General features: G+C 38.8%; 1 protein-coding gene across 1 annotated transcript in view; it reads right to left on the reverse strand.

Annotated features, from left to right (window-relative positions):
• The window catches only part of Cstf3 (cleavage stimulation factor subunit 3), an 88,516-nt gene that overhangs the window by 10,646 nt on the left and 60,065 nt on the right, over nucleotides 1-17,805 (reverse strand). The window contains exons 5-15 of the mRNA XM_057781058.1: nucleotides 17,158-17,255; nucleotides 16,171-16,237; nucleotides 16,000-16,034; nucleotides 15,792-15,918; nucleotides 14,464-14,541; nucleotides 13,149-13,311; nucleotides 12,080-12,189; nucleotides 11,252-11,368; nucleotides 10,818-10,892; nucleotides 1,877-2,020; nucleotides 452-554 (exon numbers count right to left, since the gene is read on the reverse strand). Of these exons, the coding sequence (XP_057637041.1) occupies nucleotides 452-554; nucleotides 1,877-2,020; nucleotides 10,818-10,892; nucleotides 11,252-11,368; nucleotides 12,080-12,189; nucleotides 13,149-13,311; nucleotides 14,464-14,541; nucleotides 15,792-15,918; nucleotides 16,000-16,034; nucleotides 16,171-16,237; nucleotides 17,158-17,255 (1,117 nt within the window). The remainder of the gene's footprint in view (nucleotides 1-451; nucleotides 555-1,876; nucleotides 2,021-10,817; nucleotides 10,893-11,251; nucleotides 11,369-12,079; nucleotides 12,190-13,148; nucleotides 13,312-14,463; nucleotides 14,542-15,791; nucleotides 15,919-15,999; nucleotides 16,035-16,170; nucleotides 16,238-17,157; nucleotides 17,256-17,805) is intronic.

Consider the following 17,805-nt stretch of genomic DNA (forward strand, 5'->3'; position numbering starts at 1 on the left):
AGACCCTGTCTAAAAACTAAACTATTGAATTCATGGATATTTCCTAGATGCTTACCAAGTAGCTGTTTCTGGTGTAATGTTGGAATTGTAACACTTTAAGAAGAATATAAACCAACCCAAACCCAAGGTACATAATTTCAGATTGCTTAATATTAAAAAACCATGGTCGGAACTAGAGAGATAGCTCAGGGGATAAGGAAACTGGCTGCTCTTTCAAAGGACCTGGGTTTGGTTCCCAGCACCTACATGGCAGCTGACATCAGTCTGTAACTTCAGTTTTAGAGAATCCAATGCCCTCTTCTGACCTCTGAGGGCAATAGAGACCTGGGTACACAGACATAATGATGAAGAAAGACGCTTAAAAGAAATCCCACATTAGCTCAGACATAACATGCAGGCAAAACACAAAATAACATAAGTGAATCTTGAAAAGATTCTAGAATCAACTTACCATTGAGGTGAGAAAGATAGTCAATATAAGCCAAGACATATTCTGGAATGTCTCCATATTTCTTCAGTCCCAATTCAAAAATCTTAAAGGCAACAGATTTGTCCTAGAAGTAAAGACAATACTGGTTTCCATGAAATGACAATGTATTAAAAAGAATATTAAGGCTACAGAATCTAATAGTTACAGTGGTGCACACCTATAATCCCAGCAGGAAAGACTAAGAGGCAGGAGAATTACCTCACGTTCAAAGTCAGTGTAGCTTACATAGCAAGACATTTTCTCAAAATAAAAAACAAAACAAAAAACCTCTCACAATATTTAAATACAACAAAATACAGAAGAGCTAAGATGGAAATTAAACTCATGCTATATAAAAACTCCTGAGCAAAATAAAAACCAAATAAGCGGTTAAGTTCAAGGTCAGTCTAGGGAATAAAGCAAGAACCTGTCCCTTTAAAAGGAGAAAAAAGAGAGAAATGAGAAAAGAGAGAGAGCTGGGGATATAGCTGATGGTAGAGCATTTGTCTAGAATGCGCAGAGGCCTGAATTCAGCCCTCAGCACCACTATAAACAAAATAAAACAGCTAAGTAGCCAATGTCGGCATATTGTGTAAGACATATTCCAAGGTTAGCTGCCAGGTTGCATTGCGTGTAATCCCAGCACTGTGGAAATGGAAGCTGGAGGATCAAGAGTTTGAGACCAGCCTGAGATACTTGGTGATATGTGCCTCAAAAGAAAACAAAATTCAACAAATAAACCAAAACAACCAAGGGTGAGCTGGAGGGGATCAGTGGTAGAACATGTATCAATTCTTTTTTTTTTTTTTTTTTTTTTTTTTTGGTTTTTCGAGACAGGGTTTCTCTGTGGTTTTGGAGCCTGTCCTGGAACTTGCTCTGTAGACCAGGCTGGTCTCGAACTCACAGAGATCCACCTGCCTCTGCCTCCCAAGTGCTGGGATTAAAGGCGTGCACCACCACCGCCCGGCACATGTATCAATTCTTGAGTTCAGTTTCCAGCAGGGACCCCCAGTTGCCCCCTCCCCACCCTCCACCCTCCAATTCTAGGTACAGAGCTTATCTAGGATGCATGAGGCCTTCTAGTATATAAACAATCAATAAAGAAACAAAGAAAAGAAATTAAAAATGTGGAGTTTAATAAGGCCCAAATTAGCAAGCAATTGAGATGGATAATATCCCGCATAATTTAACACAGATAAACTTAAGACCTCCTTTAAAAAACAAAGCAATTAAGCTTAATTACTTAAAGTGGGGCTTTTAGAGATGGGGTCTTTGCTATGTAAATCTGACAGGCCTGGAACTCATTAAGATTGGCCTGCCTCCACTACAGTACTGGGATTAAAGAAAGGTGCCCATCAGGACCGCTTTTCTTTTCATGAATGTGTATAGAAGCTCTACAGCATTTACCTTACTACAGTAATACTCCATGAGTGCCGCAGTAACGTAGACATGATGGCGAGTTCTGGCATCCTCTCTTGCTTTTTTAAATATCATTCTTCCAGATTTGATACCTTCTGCTCTCCTTGCAAATTTCATATACTGGATATATACCTATGAGAAAAAAAATTATTTGTATTCTACACATTAGGCAGAATATGGCCCTCATAGCATCCAGTACCAGAGAACTGAGTTCTATGCTGTTTCTAGTATAAGAAACTACAGGGTAGAATTATAAGTTACTTTTCCACAGCCATTGGGGATACATACTAATTTTTATTGAGACATAATCTACATGACACAAAATTATTCTTTTTTTTTTTTTTTTTTGATTTGTTTTTCAAGACAGGGCTTCTCTGTATAGTCTTGGCTGTCCTAGAACTAGTTCTATAGACCAGGCTGGCCTCTAACTCACAGATCTGCTTGCTTCTGCCTCCCGAGCACTGGGATGAAAGGCGTGTGCCACCACCACCTGGCATGGTATCTGTTTTGGTTTTTGTTTTTTCAAGACAGGGTTTCTATGTATATCCCTGGCTGTTCTGGAACTCAATCTGTAGATCACATTGGCCTCAAATTCAGAGATCCTCCTGTTTTTGCCTCCCGCGTGCTGGGATTAAAAGCGTATGCCACCACTGCCCAGTTTGTTTTTTCTTATATCATCACATGGTCATACAATAATACTACTAATTCTAGACTATATGAATTAAAGGGGAATTCAACCCCTATCACTATCAAAACAAGTAAACAATCAAACAAGGGCTGAGGGTATGGCTCAGTGATAAAGGGGTTGCCTAGGTTTGACCACTAGCACCACAAAAAGAAAAAAAAATAAAATAAAATTTGGGATCTAGCCGGGCGGTGGTGGCGCACGCCTTTAATCCCAGCACTCGGGAGGCAGAGGCAGGAGGATCTCTGTGAGTTCGAGACCAGCCTGGTCTACAAGAGCTAGTTCCAGGACAGGCTCCAAAACCACAGAGAAACCCTGTCTCGAAAAAACTAAAAAAATTTGGGATCTAGGAAAATGACTCAGTGGTAAGTGTACTTGCTCCACAAAGATGAGGACCTGAGTTAGAATCCCCAGAACTCACATAAAACCTAGAAACTGCTGTACATGCCTGTAACCCAGTGTTGAGGGCAGGAACAGATGAACCCAGGAGCTTGCTGGCTAGTCAGCCAGCCTGACTCAAAAGGGGGGTTTCAGGTTCAGTGACTATCTCATAGGGATGAGGTGGAAGTCTAAGGAGGAACATACCTGATGTCAGCTTCTGGCCTCCACTCACATGAATATACACATATACCGCATAGCCCCCCACCCTGCCCCAATTTCATCGTAGAGATCCCTTGGTTAGGTATATTCCCAGGTATTTTTTTTTTAATTGAGGCACCTGTGAGTATCCATATTTCCCAGATTTCTTCCTCAGCATATCTGTTACTGGTATATAGGAAGGCTGTTATTTTTGTATGTTAATTTTGTATCCTTCCACTTTGTTAAAAGTGTATCAGTTCTAAGTGTTTCTGGAGTCTCTAAGTCTCTTATGTATAGAATCATACATAAGATTCTGCAGGTAAGGACACTTTAACTTCTTCCTTTGTTAGTTTCAACCTTTTATTTGCTTCTTTTGTTTTGTTGCTCTAGTTAAGGCATCCAACACTATATTGAAAAAAGTGGAAAAAGTAGATACTTGTGTCTGTTCTGTGACTGTAGTGGAAATGCTTTAAGCACTTCCGTATCTATTATGATGTTTGTCATATATATGTTTGCTACATTAACATGTTTCTGGGGTTGCAAAGATGGCTCAGTGGTTAAGGTGTCTGCCTCTCTTTCAGGACCTGAGTATGGGTCTCAATACCACACTGGGTATCTCACAATCACTTTAACTCCAACTCAAAGGGATCCAGTGCCCTCTTCTGGCCTCCCAGGTACCTACACTCGTGTGTGTGTGTGTGTGTGTGTGTGTGTTTACACAAATATTTAAAATATCTAAGCAATGTTCCTTAAATTCCCAGTTTCTTAGGACTTTTACAATAAAGGACACTTGATTTGTTTCCTTTTTAAGGAAGTACTTATTTATTAGTGTGCATATGCAGACACATGCATGTGTGGAGGTCAGAGAACAACTGTGGGAGCCGGCTCTCTCCTGACACTGCAGGGCCCAGGGGTCACAAGCTGTATGGCTTGGTGACAAGTGTCTGTACTCTCTGGCTGGCCCTGATCTCTCCTGCTCTTATCCATGCATTTTTCTTCTAATTTGTACTTTACTCTCACTTTGCTTCCTCAGTCACCATATAAATATTGACACTTTTACCTCTAGAACACTATAAACTACATCTCCTCAATCAGTTCCCCAGAGTCATTCTGTCCTAACAGGGCACAGACTGTCTTCTAATGCTGGTTCATACCAGGACTCTTAACCTGTTACTAAAGCTAGGCATAAACTGCAGTGGACCCGAGTAAAATTAAACAAAAAGGGGGAAAAATAAGGAATAAAAATAGGAGGACACAATTGTGTGGTGATGGTACATGTTGTTAATCTCAGCCCTCGGGAGGCAGAGGCAGGTGGATTTCTGTGAAGCCAGCCTGGTCTACAGAGCAAGTTCCAGGACAGCCAGAGCTACATAAAACACTGTCTCAAAAAAACCCAATAAGAATGATAATAATAATAATAATTAGAGGACACGGGTAGGGCATAGTGACATATACTTTTAAGCTCAACCCTCCAGAGTCAAAGGCAGGCAGATCTCTGGAGTTTGTGGCCAGCCTGGGCTACATAGCAAATTCAGGTCAACCAAGGGTTCACAGTAAGATATTATCTCTGGGGGAGGGGAGATATATCCACCAACCAATGAGCAAAACACATAAAAAAAATACAAAACCATTGTGCTGAAAATAAAATGAGACATCTATAGTAACTCTTATCCCCCAAGACTCAGAGAACATTATGGAAGAGGGGCAGAAAGAATATAAAAGTTGAGGGACATAGAAGCCAGGCTAGTGGCACATACCTTTAATCCCAACATTTGGGAAGCAGAGGCAGGCAGATGTTCAAGATTAACCTAGTCTACATATTGAGTTCCAGGACAGTCAGGGATACATAGTAAGACCCTGCCTATAACTACCATTACCAGTACAGGATCAAATCAACACAAGCAGTCAGCATTTCTTTTTTTTTGTTGTTTTTTTTTGTTTTTTTGAGACAGTGTTTCTCTGTGGTTTTGGAGCCTGTCCTGGAACTAGCTCTTGTAGACCAGGCTGGTCTCGAACTCACAGAGATCCGCCTACCTCTGCCTCCCAAGTGCTGGGATTAAAGGCATGCGCCACCACCGCCCAGCAGCAGTCAGCATTTCAACAGGCAGCACCAAGGGGACACAATGGGTTATTAATGTTACTAACAACAAAGAAGCCAGGTGCTAGCGCACACCTTTAATCCCAGCACTTGGGAAGCAGAAGCAGGTGGATCTCCGTGAGTTTGAGGCCAACCTGGTCTACAGTGTGAGTTCTAGGACAGGCTCCAAAGCTACAGAGAAACCCTGTCTCAAAAAACCAAAACAACAACATTAACAAAGAAAGAGAGGAGAGACAGACAGAAGGGAAGGAGGAACAGGAAGGAAGGAAAAGGAAAGGAGAAAACACAAAAGACAATAAGAAGCTGTGTTGGGGGGTTGGAGAGATGGCTCAGTGGTTAAGAGCACTGACTGCTCTTTCAGAGGACCCGGGTTCAATTCCCAGCACCCACATGGCAGCTCACAACTGTCTGAAGATCCAGTTGCAGAGGATCTGACACCTTCGCACCAATGCACATAAAATAAAGTTAAATAAACCATAAAATATTTAAAAAAAAAAAGGTGTGTTGGGGGTGCCTGGTGGGAATGAGCAGGGAGTTGAGGTACATATGGTCAAGATGCATTGATTGCATGTATGAGAGTGCCAAAGAATAAAAGATAGTCTAATCTTTAAAACACAAAAAATGAGACAAGTCACTGTGATCATCCACAACCTCACATTTCATCAACACCAGACTAAAATTAATGAGATAGCTAAATGCCAAAAGATTCCAGAGTCCCACTTTTTAAAAGGATCAACACCCACATAGAAGGTGTGATGAAGTAAGCAGATGAATGAAGTAAGGAAATCAATTCAGATCCTAGACAAGAAACTTAGTAAAGTGGATAGAATATCAATGATTTGGAAGAGAATTGAAAACATGGAGAATAAACTCAGCAAGGAAATTAAGATTCTGAAAAGGAACAAACAGAAAAGCTGAAAATTAAAACAATCAATCAATCAATGAAGAAAAAAATATCATCAACAGATAAGAAAAGCAGCTGGGTGTAGTGGCCCACACTTCTAATCCCAGCACTCAGGAGGCAGAGGCAGGCAGATTTCTGAGTTTGACAGCCTGGTCTACAAACAGGGTTCCAGGACAACCAGGGCTGTTACACAGAGAAACCCTAACTCAATATATATACACACACATATTATATATAAATAATATATATTAATAATATATTATTATATATAATAATAATATAAATAATTGAGAGAGAGAGAGAGGGAGGAAGAGAGAAAAGCAGAAAAAAATTCTGGGATGAAGGATAGTATCAAGACAGAAGTAAATAAAATAGAAACTAAAAGAACAATACATATAATCAAATAAGCATATTTTTTTTCTTTTACACTTCTTTATTTTATGTGCATGGTGTTCAGCCTGCAAGTATGGAGGTGGACAACATGCATGTCTGGTGCCTGTAGAGGCCAGAAAAGGGCATCAGGTCCCCTAGAACTTAAGTTCTAGGTGATTGTGAGCCTCCATGTGGGTTCTGGAAATCAAAGCTGGGTCCTCTACAAGGGCAGCCAGTGCATGTAACTGATGAGCTGTGTCTCCAGCCACAAAGAGCTGGTTCTTGAAAATAAAAGTAAACTAATAAATCCCTACCCAAACTAGCCCAAAATGAAAAAGTTCTAAATTAATAAAATTAGATAAGAAAAATGAGATGCTATTGAATAGATTACATACAATAAAAATAGACAATCATTAGGAAATATTTTGAAAACATACCAAAAAAAAAAAAAAAAAAGAAAAGAAAAAAAGAAGAAGAAGAAGAACTGGGCAGTGGTGGTGCACGCCTTTAATCCCAGCACTTGGGAGGCAGAGGCAGACGGATTCGAGACCAGCCTGGTCTACAAGAACTAGTTCCAGGACAGGCTCCAAAACTACAGAGAAACCTTGTTTCGAAAAAAAAAAAAAAAAAAAAAAAGAAAGAAAGAAAGAAAGAAAGAAAGAAAGAAAGAAAATTCCCGAAGAAATTACTAAAAACCTAGACACATAAGACCTACAAAAATTAAGAACATATGAACAATAAACTGATTCATAATAGTCAGTGAGACTGAAGAAAGAATAAAGTCTCCTAACCAAGAAAAGTTCAGGTTTAGATGGATTTACTGCTGAATGTTCCCAAACCTTTAAAGAACTGAAAGCAAGATTCTTCAACCTATTCCACAGAGCCAATGAGGAAAGAACCCTGAAATCAAAAATATAAGGCACAACAGAAAAAAAAATCAAAACCAAAAACCAACCCTACAGATATAGAACAAATTTCTTGATGAGCACACTGCAAAAATTCTCAATAAAATTCTTGCAAGTCAAATTAAAAAAAAATTAAAATCCCTTTCTATACTACGAATATGAATTACTCTTATTGGTTAATAAAAAGTTGACAGGCTAGTATCTGGGCAGGAAGTTAAGTGGAAAAGCCAAACTTAGAATGATGGGAAGAAAGAGGATGAAGTCAAGAAAGATGCCAGCCAGTTGCCGAGCAAGCAGGATGTATAAAATATGAGCTAACAAGCCATGAGCCATGTGGCAAATCATAAATAGAAATATGGGTTAATTTAAATGTAAGAGCTTGTTAGTGACAAGTCTGAGCTACCATCCAGCATTTATAATTCATAGCCTCTGAGTTGGTTATTTGGGACCAGGCGGTTAGGATGAAATGTCTGTTCATACACAATGATCAAGTTGACTTTATTCTAGAGATGAAAGTTTGGTTCAACATATGTCAACCAGTTAGTGTAATCCAGCACCTAAATACATTTAATGACAAAAAGGGCATGATTATCTCAATAGATACAGAAAAGCCTTTGACAAGGTATAAAACTCGTCATCATGAAAACCCTGAAGAAAGCAGGAGTCGAATGCATATATCTCAACATAATGGCTATATGCAAGAAACCTAGAGCCAACATTATCATAAAGGGGGAAAAGAAGGAGTTTCTCCAAAATCGGGAACAAGATTCAGTACTCACTTTCTCCAATGATCAGTCAATATAGTACCTGAAGTCTTAGCTAGAGCAGAAACACAAACAAAAGAAATAGATTTTAAAAAGGAAAAGTCAAATTATCCCTTACTTGCTGGGTGTGGTGACACACGCCTTTAATCCCATCACTTGGGAGGCAGAAGCAGGCTGTGAGTTAGAGGCCAGCCTGGTCTACAGAGCTAGTTCCAGGACAGGCACCAAAACTACACAGAGAAACCCTGTCTCAAAAAAACAAAATAAAACAAAACAAAAAACAAACAAACAAGACTAAATATTCCATCAGAAAACTATTGGATCTGATAAATATTTTCATCAAACTATCAGAATACAAAAACCAACATAAAAATCTGTACACTAGCAAAATCTTGCTAAGAGATTAGGAACACTAGCCCATTCACAACCACTTTTTAAAAAACAACACAAAATACTTAGGAAGAAACTTAACCAAGGAGGTGAAAGGCTTCTATTCTAAAAACCTTTGAAAAAACTGATGCACAGCATTGAAGACACACAAGCAGATGGGTAAATGTGTGTGCTCATGGATAGGCAGAATGATGATCTGAAGATAATGGGATTACTGAAAACAATCTATGGAGTCAACACAGATGCCATCAAAATTCCAATATCTTAAGGTGGGGACATGGTTTATGAAGGAAGCTATGTGAGGAAAATTCTGAGAGCTTGTAAGAAAACTCCAAGGGGGAAAGAAAAAAAACAACCAAGAGTCTTATTTGTTCATAATGGGATGTTCTTGGAATGTGCTTTTGTGTCCCTCCAGGTGTAGCAGATAGGATGAGTTTACTCATCATTTACTATTATGATTCAGATGATGTGTCCAAGCATGGGTTGTCTTCATGACTGTGTATAGCCTAAGCAAGTATGAACTTTGCTTATATGAGCATGCTTAGCCCTCAAAATACCCTCAGAATTGAGGTTATACCAATAAATTGTCTGATGCTCTTAATAAGTTGGCTATTTCATGGGGCTTTAGTCTGCCTCTTTTTTAGGCTCCACTCTCCCAGGTTCATGCCACCAGCTAGAGCAGTAACACCTTAATATAGGACCTTAGTTGAAATTTCTAGAAAAGTTGGCTGGAGAGATGGCTCAGAGGTTAAGATCCATCAGAGGTCCTGAGTTCATTTCCCAGCAACCACATGGTGGTTCACAACCATCTGTAATGAGACATGGTCTGCAGGCAGACATGCAGGCAGAACACAGTATGCATAACTAAACTAAAAAAAAGGAATAAAAAAAAGGAACATCCTAGGCTACACTAGATCCTGTCACAATACCCACAATCCCCATAGCCAAAAAGAAAAAATTGGTGGTATATATACACATAACAAAATTTTATTCAGCCATAAATAAAAAATATAATTGTGACATTTTCAAGAAAATAGATGGAACTGAAAAGTATTATCTTAAGCAAAATAAGCCAGACTAAAGGACAATTCTACATGTTTTCTGTCACATGTAGACCCTAAACTTCTATTTTTATGTATGTGTACATATGTATATATAAGAGAAAAGGTGTATTAGTTAGGGCTTTTATTGCTGTGAAGACACACTATGACCACGGCAATGCTTACACACACACACACACAAAAAAAAAAAAACATTTAACTGCGGTGGCTTGCTTACAGTTTCAGAAGTTCAGTCCATTATCACCATGGTAGGGAACATGGCAGCGTACAGGGAGACATGATATGGGAGAGATAGCTGAGAGTCCTACATCTTGCAGGCAACAGGAAGTGAACCAAGAAGGTAATCCCGAGCATAGCAAACCTCAAAGCTCACCCCCACAAAGACCTGTTTTCTCCAACAAGGTCACACCCACTCTAACAAAGCCATACCTCCCAACAGTGCCATGCCCTATGAGATAATTACAGCCAATTGTTCAAACTACCACAGATGGACAATGAAAGTATAAACTCAACCATGAGAAAAGAGATCGTTAGGGTAGAAGGTAAGAAAAATAGAATATATGTGACATAAAGGCAGAAGGGAGGTTTCTGGAATTGGAAAGGCACCAGCTAAGGGGGAAAAGGAGATGAGATGGGGGGGTAGGGAGACAAAGCACGCATGAAAATACTGTAATGAAACCCCTACTTTGTATGCCTGTTTTAAGACTATTTTAAAAATATGATCTTATTTTGTTAAAAGAACCTTTTGTGTAGCTATTTCACACTGATGCAGTAAAAACAAAATCAATCCAACAGAGTGGAGATCACCAACTCTTAGGGACTGGGGAAGAGTGAAGGGTTGACTACAAAGGGTCACAGAAGGGGATTTTTCAGGGGTGATGGAAGTGCTCTGTTTCTTTATTTGGTTTTTGAGGCAGAACCTTATATAATGCAGGTTATCCTTAAACTCACTATGTAGTCAAAGATAACCTTGAACTCCTGATCCTTCTGTCTCCACTTCCCAAATACTGAGATTACAAGTGTGAGCCATGAGGCCCAGCAGTGTTTTGTATAGAGGGTCCCATGATCTAATAAGACATAAGAACAACGAATCTTATTGTGTATGAATTAAATTTTTGTTGAATTAAGTCAGAGTATGATGGTGGGGAAAACAGACTTAGAGGTTACTCACCAAGGTGGGGTCAATATCCTCAATTGCCAGAAGTCTGTTATATATACTGTGGACCTTCTCATACTTCATGCGACTCTAAGGTGGCAGAGAAGTGAATATAAATATATACTCACTAACGAGCAGATCTGAGCTTTAGGAGCCCAAAGACTATACTGCTGTTCCCATAACACACACAATTACACCTATATTGCACATGAACTTTTATGAACTTGAGACTAACAACTGTTTATGGTTATCAATTCTGGCCACAAAAGCAAAAGAAGCTGGAATAAAAAAAAATTCTAGTCGTGCAGTAAAATTGTAAGCACTAGATGTAATCCCAGTATTCAGCAGGCTCAGGGTGAACCACAAGTTTGAGGCCAGCATGGGACACACACACACACAAACACACACACACACACACGCATAGTTCCAAACCTTCTGACTCTTCTCACCTCTTCATAATCTGCATATGCAAAATAAAGGAGCATGTTCTTCTTTAATAAAGTGCTTATGGCTCTTTCATATATATTAGCAGCTTCATCACTAAATAATTTGGCATTGTTCATATCCTAAGAGGAAAAACAAAGCACATCCTCAAAAACTTTAATGTAGTTGAAAGTAAAAATGAGACAGTATCCACTTTATAATGTACTTACTAAACAAACAAACAAACAAACCCAAATATATATTTGCATTTAAGAAAAAAATATCAAGTATTCTTCCTGCTCTGGTCAATGAAGAGTTTCTAGGGCTTGAGCCCAGGGGCCTCTACTACCCAGTTATGCATTCCAGCCTCCATTACTCTAAACTATAGGAGAACCATTCAAGTTCTTTAAATGATACAACACTTTGAACAGTTTAAAAAGCAATCATATTTTAATTCTAAGGAAGTATAATCATGTGTGTTACTAAAGTTCATATTGACATAAGATTAAAATTTTCAACATATACTTTTTATATATAAACTTTTAACAAATTTAGCAAATAGAATGAGTTTTATTATGACATTTTCATTTATATAGACACACACACACATACACACATCCACCACTGTACTTTCCTGAGAGTATACCACTATCTCGTCTAGTCTCTCCTCTCCACTTCCCAAATAGCTCCCCTTCTGCTATTTAATGTTATGCATGGGTGTATGTGTATGTATGTTTGTTTAAACCTAGACAAAATTTATACTTTATTACTAAAATTGATGTTATAATTTTTCCAGTAGATCTTATTGCTAGAGCAAAGAAACAAAAGGAAGGAGGATGGGGAAGGATACGCACCCCTTTTTCCGCAAGCAGCTTACTTGACTGCTCCAGATACTGGGCAGCTTCGTACCAAATATCAGGGTGATGGCCCAGAACAAGCAGGCACTGTTCATAAGCAAACATAACTAAGGGAAGACAAGCACAAAAAACTCAATTAAGATAAAAAGAACTAACAACAATATCACTACAAGCACACACGCGATTATTAGACTCAGACGTGGTCTTTAACAATGAATGATGATTTGAAATAAAGAAGTAACCTCCAGAGGCTGATTTGTCCACTATTCACCAAGTTACTATCTACTGGGACAACTAGACACTGGAAGGAGAGAAAGGCACCAGCAGTGCAAAAGTGAACAAAACTTCCAACAGTCAAGAAGGACAAAGGCTATGGTACCAGGTGGTGCACGCCTTTAATTTCAGCACTCAGGAGGCAGAGCTAGGCAGAGTTCTGTGAGTTCGAGACCAGCCTGGTCTACAAAGGGAGTTCCAGGACAGGCTCCAAAGCCACAGAGAAACCCTGTCTCGAAAAACCAAAAAAAAAAAAAAAAAAAAAAAAAAAAAAATTTTAGCCAGGTAGTGGTGGTGTCCGCCTTTAAGCCCAGCACTTGGAAAGCAGAAGCAGGCGAATCTCTTTGAGTTTGAGGACAGTCTGATCTACAGAGTAAGTTACAGGACTGGCTTCATAGCTACTGGGAAACTGTCTTGAAAAACTAAAATTAAAAAAAAAAATTAAATGGAAATTCATAGAACTAAAATTTACAGTACATAAAATGAACAATTTGCTATATTAACTCAACAGCAGATTAGACATAATAAAACAAGGGGTAGGTGAACATGAAATAGATCTATAGACATGATTTTGAATGAAAAAACACAAGTGGAAAAACAAAGATTTAGGAATAAAAAGCAAAGCCTCATTAGGGCATGGTCGTACATTCCTGTGACTCAGAAAGCTAAGATAGTAAGAGCCTGAAGTGGTGGGTAGGAGAAGCAGGAGCAGGGCTTGAGGCAATCCATGAGGTTAAAATCAAACAGTCCAAGATACATGTAGTAGGAGGCCCATGAGGGTTACTCTTGTTACCTCTTTTTGTTATAAGGGTCTGGTCCTCAGTACGGAGGGGGTTACTCTTCTCCCACTGGATATACTTCTTCCACATGTCTACTTGCTGAGCTTCTTGAGGAGTGTTCTGAGGAGGCACTGATGGAGCATTGCGATCTAAGCCTTTCATTACTGTCTCATATTCCTAAGCAAACATTTACAGATTTTTGATGAGCCTAGAACAACTCAGATATATGAGGGGCAAGTTGATCAGTCTAAAATACTGTTTAAAATGTTTACTCTCCTATATCTAATATCACTTAGTTAATATGATTTTAGAATTCAAGGCTATCTTCAGATACATAGTGAGTTTGAAGCCAACCTGGACTACATGAGACACTGTCTCAAAAGGCAGAAATCAAACAACACCCAAAAACAATAAAACAAAAGCCCAAAGTAAGGAAAGACATAACAGAGTGTTACCAACCGAAATCAGATTCCTAGGAATGGTGAATAGAATACCCAGGGGCTATCTCTACAGGCAATGCAGGAGGGTCCCTCTGCAGGATGGATGGTGTAAGATATAACACAAGTGGAGGTTCGGGAGTATTGTTATTGCCACCTTTGGAGAAGCTAATAGTTTGTACTATTTGCCTATTTTTCTGTCCCAGAAAGCTATGTTATTTTATAACCACACTCTGAATACAGAGTAACACAATATTCAGATAAGCAAATATAAAGGAAGGATGTCAACTAATTCAATAATTTTATGTAAAACTTCTCTGCTGTGAAAAATATTTCTGGCCAGGCCTGGAAGCTCCAGTCTATAATTCTAGCACTTGGGAAGATGATACAGAAAGAATGCCACTAATTTGAGGGCAGCTGAGCTATACAGTATCAGGTCAATCAGAACTACATAGCTAGACTCTATTTCAGAAACAAACACAAAAACAGAACTTTTATGACTGGGATGTAACTCAGTTTTAGAACACTTCTGTGAATCCCCAGGTTGGATGATGCCCTGTAACAAATACACACACTGGGTTAGTGATGCCCAGTAACACACCCCAAACAAACAAAGGTAAAAAAATTCTTCCAAATAAAGCATGTTATTTCAATTTAACTATATAATTTTGCCAGGCCTTTAATTCTAACACTCAAGAGACAGAGGCAAATTGATTCCTTTAAGTATGAGGCCAGCCTGGTTTGCTTAATGAGTTCCAGGAGAGCCATTGCTATAGACCCTATCTCCAAAAAGACAAAATTGAAAATATCAGAGTAACATCAGATAGGAAAACTTGCTAATTATTTTAATGATTTAGAACATTAAATTAAGTAATCTGATAGAATTTCATACCTTTGCTACACGTCGAGCATTCATGTAGTCTCTACTCCGATCTTCAATCATTTTTTTAGCTAAATGAATATTGATACCCTGAAGAAAAAAATTATTATTATTAATTGCTTTTTCTTTTCTTTCCTTTTTTTTCTTAACAGTTCTGCAGACTAAACCCATAGTCTCCTGCATACAAGGCAACTAGACAAACACTCTATCACTAAACTATACATTAGGCCTTGGGGAAAAAATTGACTAGCATGCATGATGGCTTTAGTAGGTAAAAGCACTTGGGTTTGATTCCCAACACCCACATGGTAGCTCATAACTATCTGTAACTCCAGTTCCAGAGAATCCAATGCTTCTTCAGGTCTCTTGGAGCACCAGACATATAAGCAGTGTACAAGACACTCATGTAGTCAAAATATCCATACATACACAAGCAAAAATTAAAACACACACACACATACTCAGAAATACACTGTAACATATAAATCACAACAGAAAAATTAAAATTATAAAAAAATTTTAGCCGGTGGTGGTGTTCACCTTTAATCCCAATACTTGGAAAGCAGAGACAGGCAAATCTCTTTGAATTTGAGATTTGAATTTGAGACAGCCTGATCTACTGTAGCTCTGTACTAGACATGAAATCATGAGATTCTATCTTATCTAGTCAAAGCAGTCATTAAGCAAACAAATCATAACTGCTCTCAAGGATATGGACAAAAGGAACAATTATACACTACTGGTGGGAGCATAAATTAATTCAAATGTTAATATAGAGATTTCTTTAAAAAACTGCAAATAGACCTACCCAGCTATACCTTTCTTGGTAGGGATCAAACGGATTTGAAGGCAATATATCACAGAAATACTTGCACATTAATGTTACTGCAGAACTATAAAAATATAAATTGTTTATTGGAATTAATATAAAACAATGTGTCTAGGAGTATATAGCTCCATCATAGGGCAATTCCCTCAGATGAATAAAACTCAGGGTTTAATCCATAGTGCAGCAAAATAAATCTCAATAGCAGGAGGACACACTGTGTAACACTAACATTCAGGCACCAGACTAGAAGGCTACATTCTCTAAATTTAATTAAAATGTCCAGTTTGAGCTGGGCAGTGGTGGCACAAGCCTTTAATCCCAGCACTAGGGAGGCAGGGCCAGGCAGATCTCTGTGAGTTCAAGGCCAGCCTGGTCTACAGAGGGTGTTCCAGGATAGTGAAGGCTATTATGGAGAGAAACCCTCTCTCAAAAACAAACCAAAAACAAATAAACAAACAAACAAAAAACAAAGGAAAATGTTGAGTTTGTAATAAACTCTGGCTTAATTTACCTCTTCGTACTTGTTGTAGTCTCTCCAAAGTTGTTCAATGTTGATCATTGGATTAACACAACCTCGTTGATAAACTCTTCGGACAGCAGTTATTCTCTGATTTTCTGCATAAGACCCAACAGCTTCCCTGAAGTTGGGTAAGAAATACCATTAATTGTATTATCGCCAAATCAATTGTTTATATATTAAAAATGAAAGCAATACTTACACGCCTTTTAAGAAATTGATGTAATCCACCCAAATCTAAGAAATAAAACAAAACATTAATATATTTTTGATTATTTTCACATTTTAGCACATACCCAGAGGTCTCATGCACACTGCGTAAGTACTCTACCTCTGAGTTATATTTCCATATATTTAAAACTATGAACTCTACCTGATAAGACATAATTTCCATTCCAATTTTATCCAGTGCAAAGTCATAAGCTTGAGCCATTTTTTCTCTGAAATGAAAATAAAAGATATTTTTAAAAACTTGTAATCAGCTGGGTATGGTGGTTCATGACTTCCCAAGAAGTTATTGACACAGGAAGCTGAGGCAGGAGCATTACCCTAAAGGCCAGTCTGGGCAACAGCAAATTCAAGGCCAGCCTAGGCTATATAGAAAGAACCCCTACTACTCTGAGCTACAAAGAAAAAAAATCAAAATCCAAAACCAAACCTAAACTGTTGTCAAAATGCATCAGAGAACATCAGGTTAGAGTCGGTGAAGATAGGCAGGCAGGAGTCATAGTGGGCAACTAACTACCAAGCAGCTGCCTTGGACATCTTAAGTGGTACACATAACTTATATCATATAACTTGCCAAGAATGGTGCTGAGACAAGCATTAAGAAGTTTCTTGCACTTTTCCTGATTTCTTGGAGAATTCTGACTTTTCAAATACTTAGGTTTCTTCCCATCTGTCACTCAGAGACAAGAGATAGTATGAGTCATGTAAAAATGTGTGTCTAGAGACAACATCCAACCCCCAACACGCTCGCGTGCGCGCGTGCACACACACACACACTACAGTTTTTCTGTGTAACCCTGTCTGTCCTGAAATTCAATCTGTAGACTAGGCTGGCCTCAAACTCCCAGAGATCCACTTGCCTTGGTTTCCTGGCACTCGGATAAAAGGTGTGCACCACCACCGCCTGGCTTCCACATGCATTCTTTTTTTTGTTTGTTTTTTGTTTGTTTGTTTTTCGAGACAGGATTTCTCCGTGGTTTTGGAGCCTGTCCTGGAACTAGCTCTGTAGACCAGGCTGATCTCGAACTCACAGAGATCCGCCTGCCTCTGCCTCCCGAGTGCTGGGATTAAAGGCGTCCGCCACCATCACCCGGCTCTCCACATGCATTCTTAAGACCATGATTTTACTTACTTGTAACTTGGCAGTTTACCCTTGGTTTCTCTGACGTATGAAAGATAACATTTCCATAAATCAATGTGCAAAACTTTCATAAGGCATCTTTGAAATAGCTTTAAATGTAAGAAAATAGTATCAGCATCCAGTTAAATCAATTTCATATTTGCATAAATGAAATAGCATATTAAAAAACAAAGTCAGGTCTTTTCAGGAATTACTTTTCTTTTTTTTCTTTTTTTGGATTTTCGAGACAGAGTTTCTCCGTAGCTTTTGGTTCCTGTCCTAGAACTAGCTCTTGTAGACCAGGCTGGTCTCGAACTCACAGAGATCCGCCTGCCTCTGCCTCCCGAGTGCTGGGATTAAAGGCGTGCGCCACCACCGCCCGGCTAGGAATTACTTTTCTTATAAATAGAGAGATGGCTCTGTGGTTAAGAGCACTGGCTGAGGGCCTAGGTTTGCTCATAACCATTTGTAACTCTAGTTCCAGGGTTCAGATGCCCACTTCTGTGGGCACCAGACATGCATATGGTGTAAAATGTGTGTATATAGTATGTACATACACACACAGGCAAAACACTTATACACATATAATAAAAAGCTCTTTAAAATTTTTGTACAAGGCAAATGCAATCCCCTCCTTTCAGTTTAGATAATTAAAATCAT

Source organism: Chionomys nivalis, chromosome 9 (assembly GCF_950005125.1).
Source record: "Chionomys nivalis chromosome 9, mChiNiv1.1, whole genome shotgun sequence".
NCBI classification, from domain to species: Eukaryota; Metazoa; Chordata; class Mammalia; order Rodentia; family Cricetidae; genus Chionomys; species Chionomys nivalis.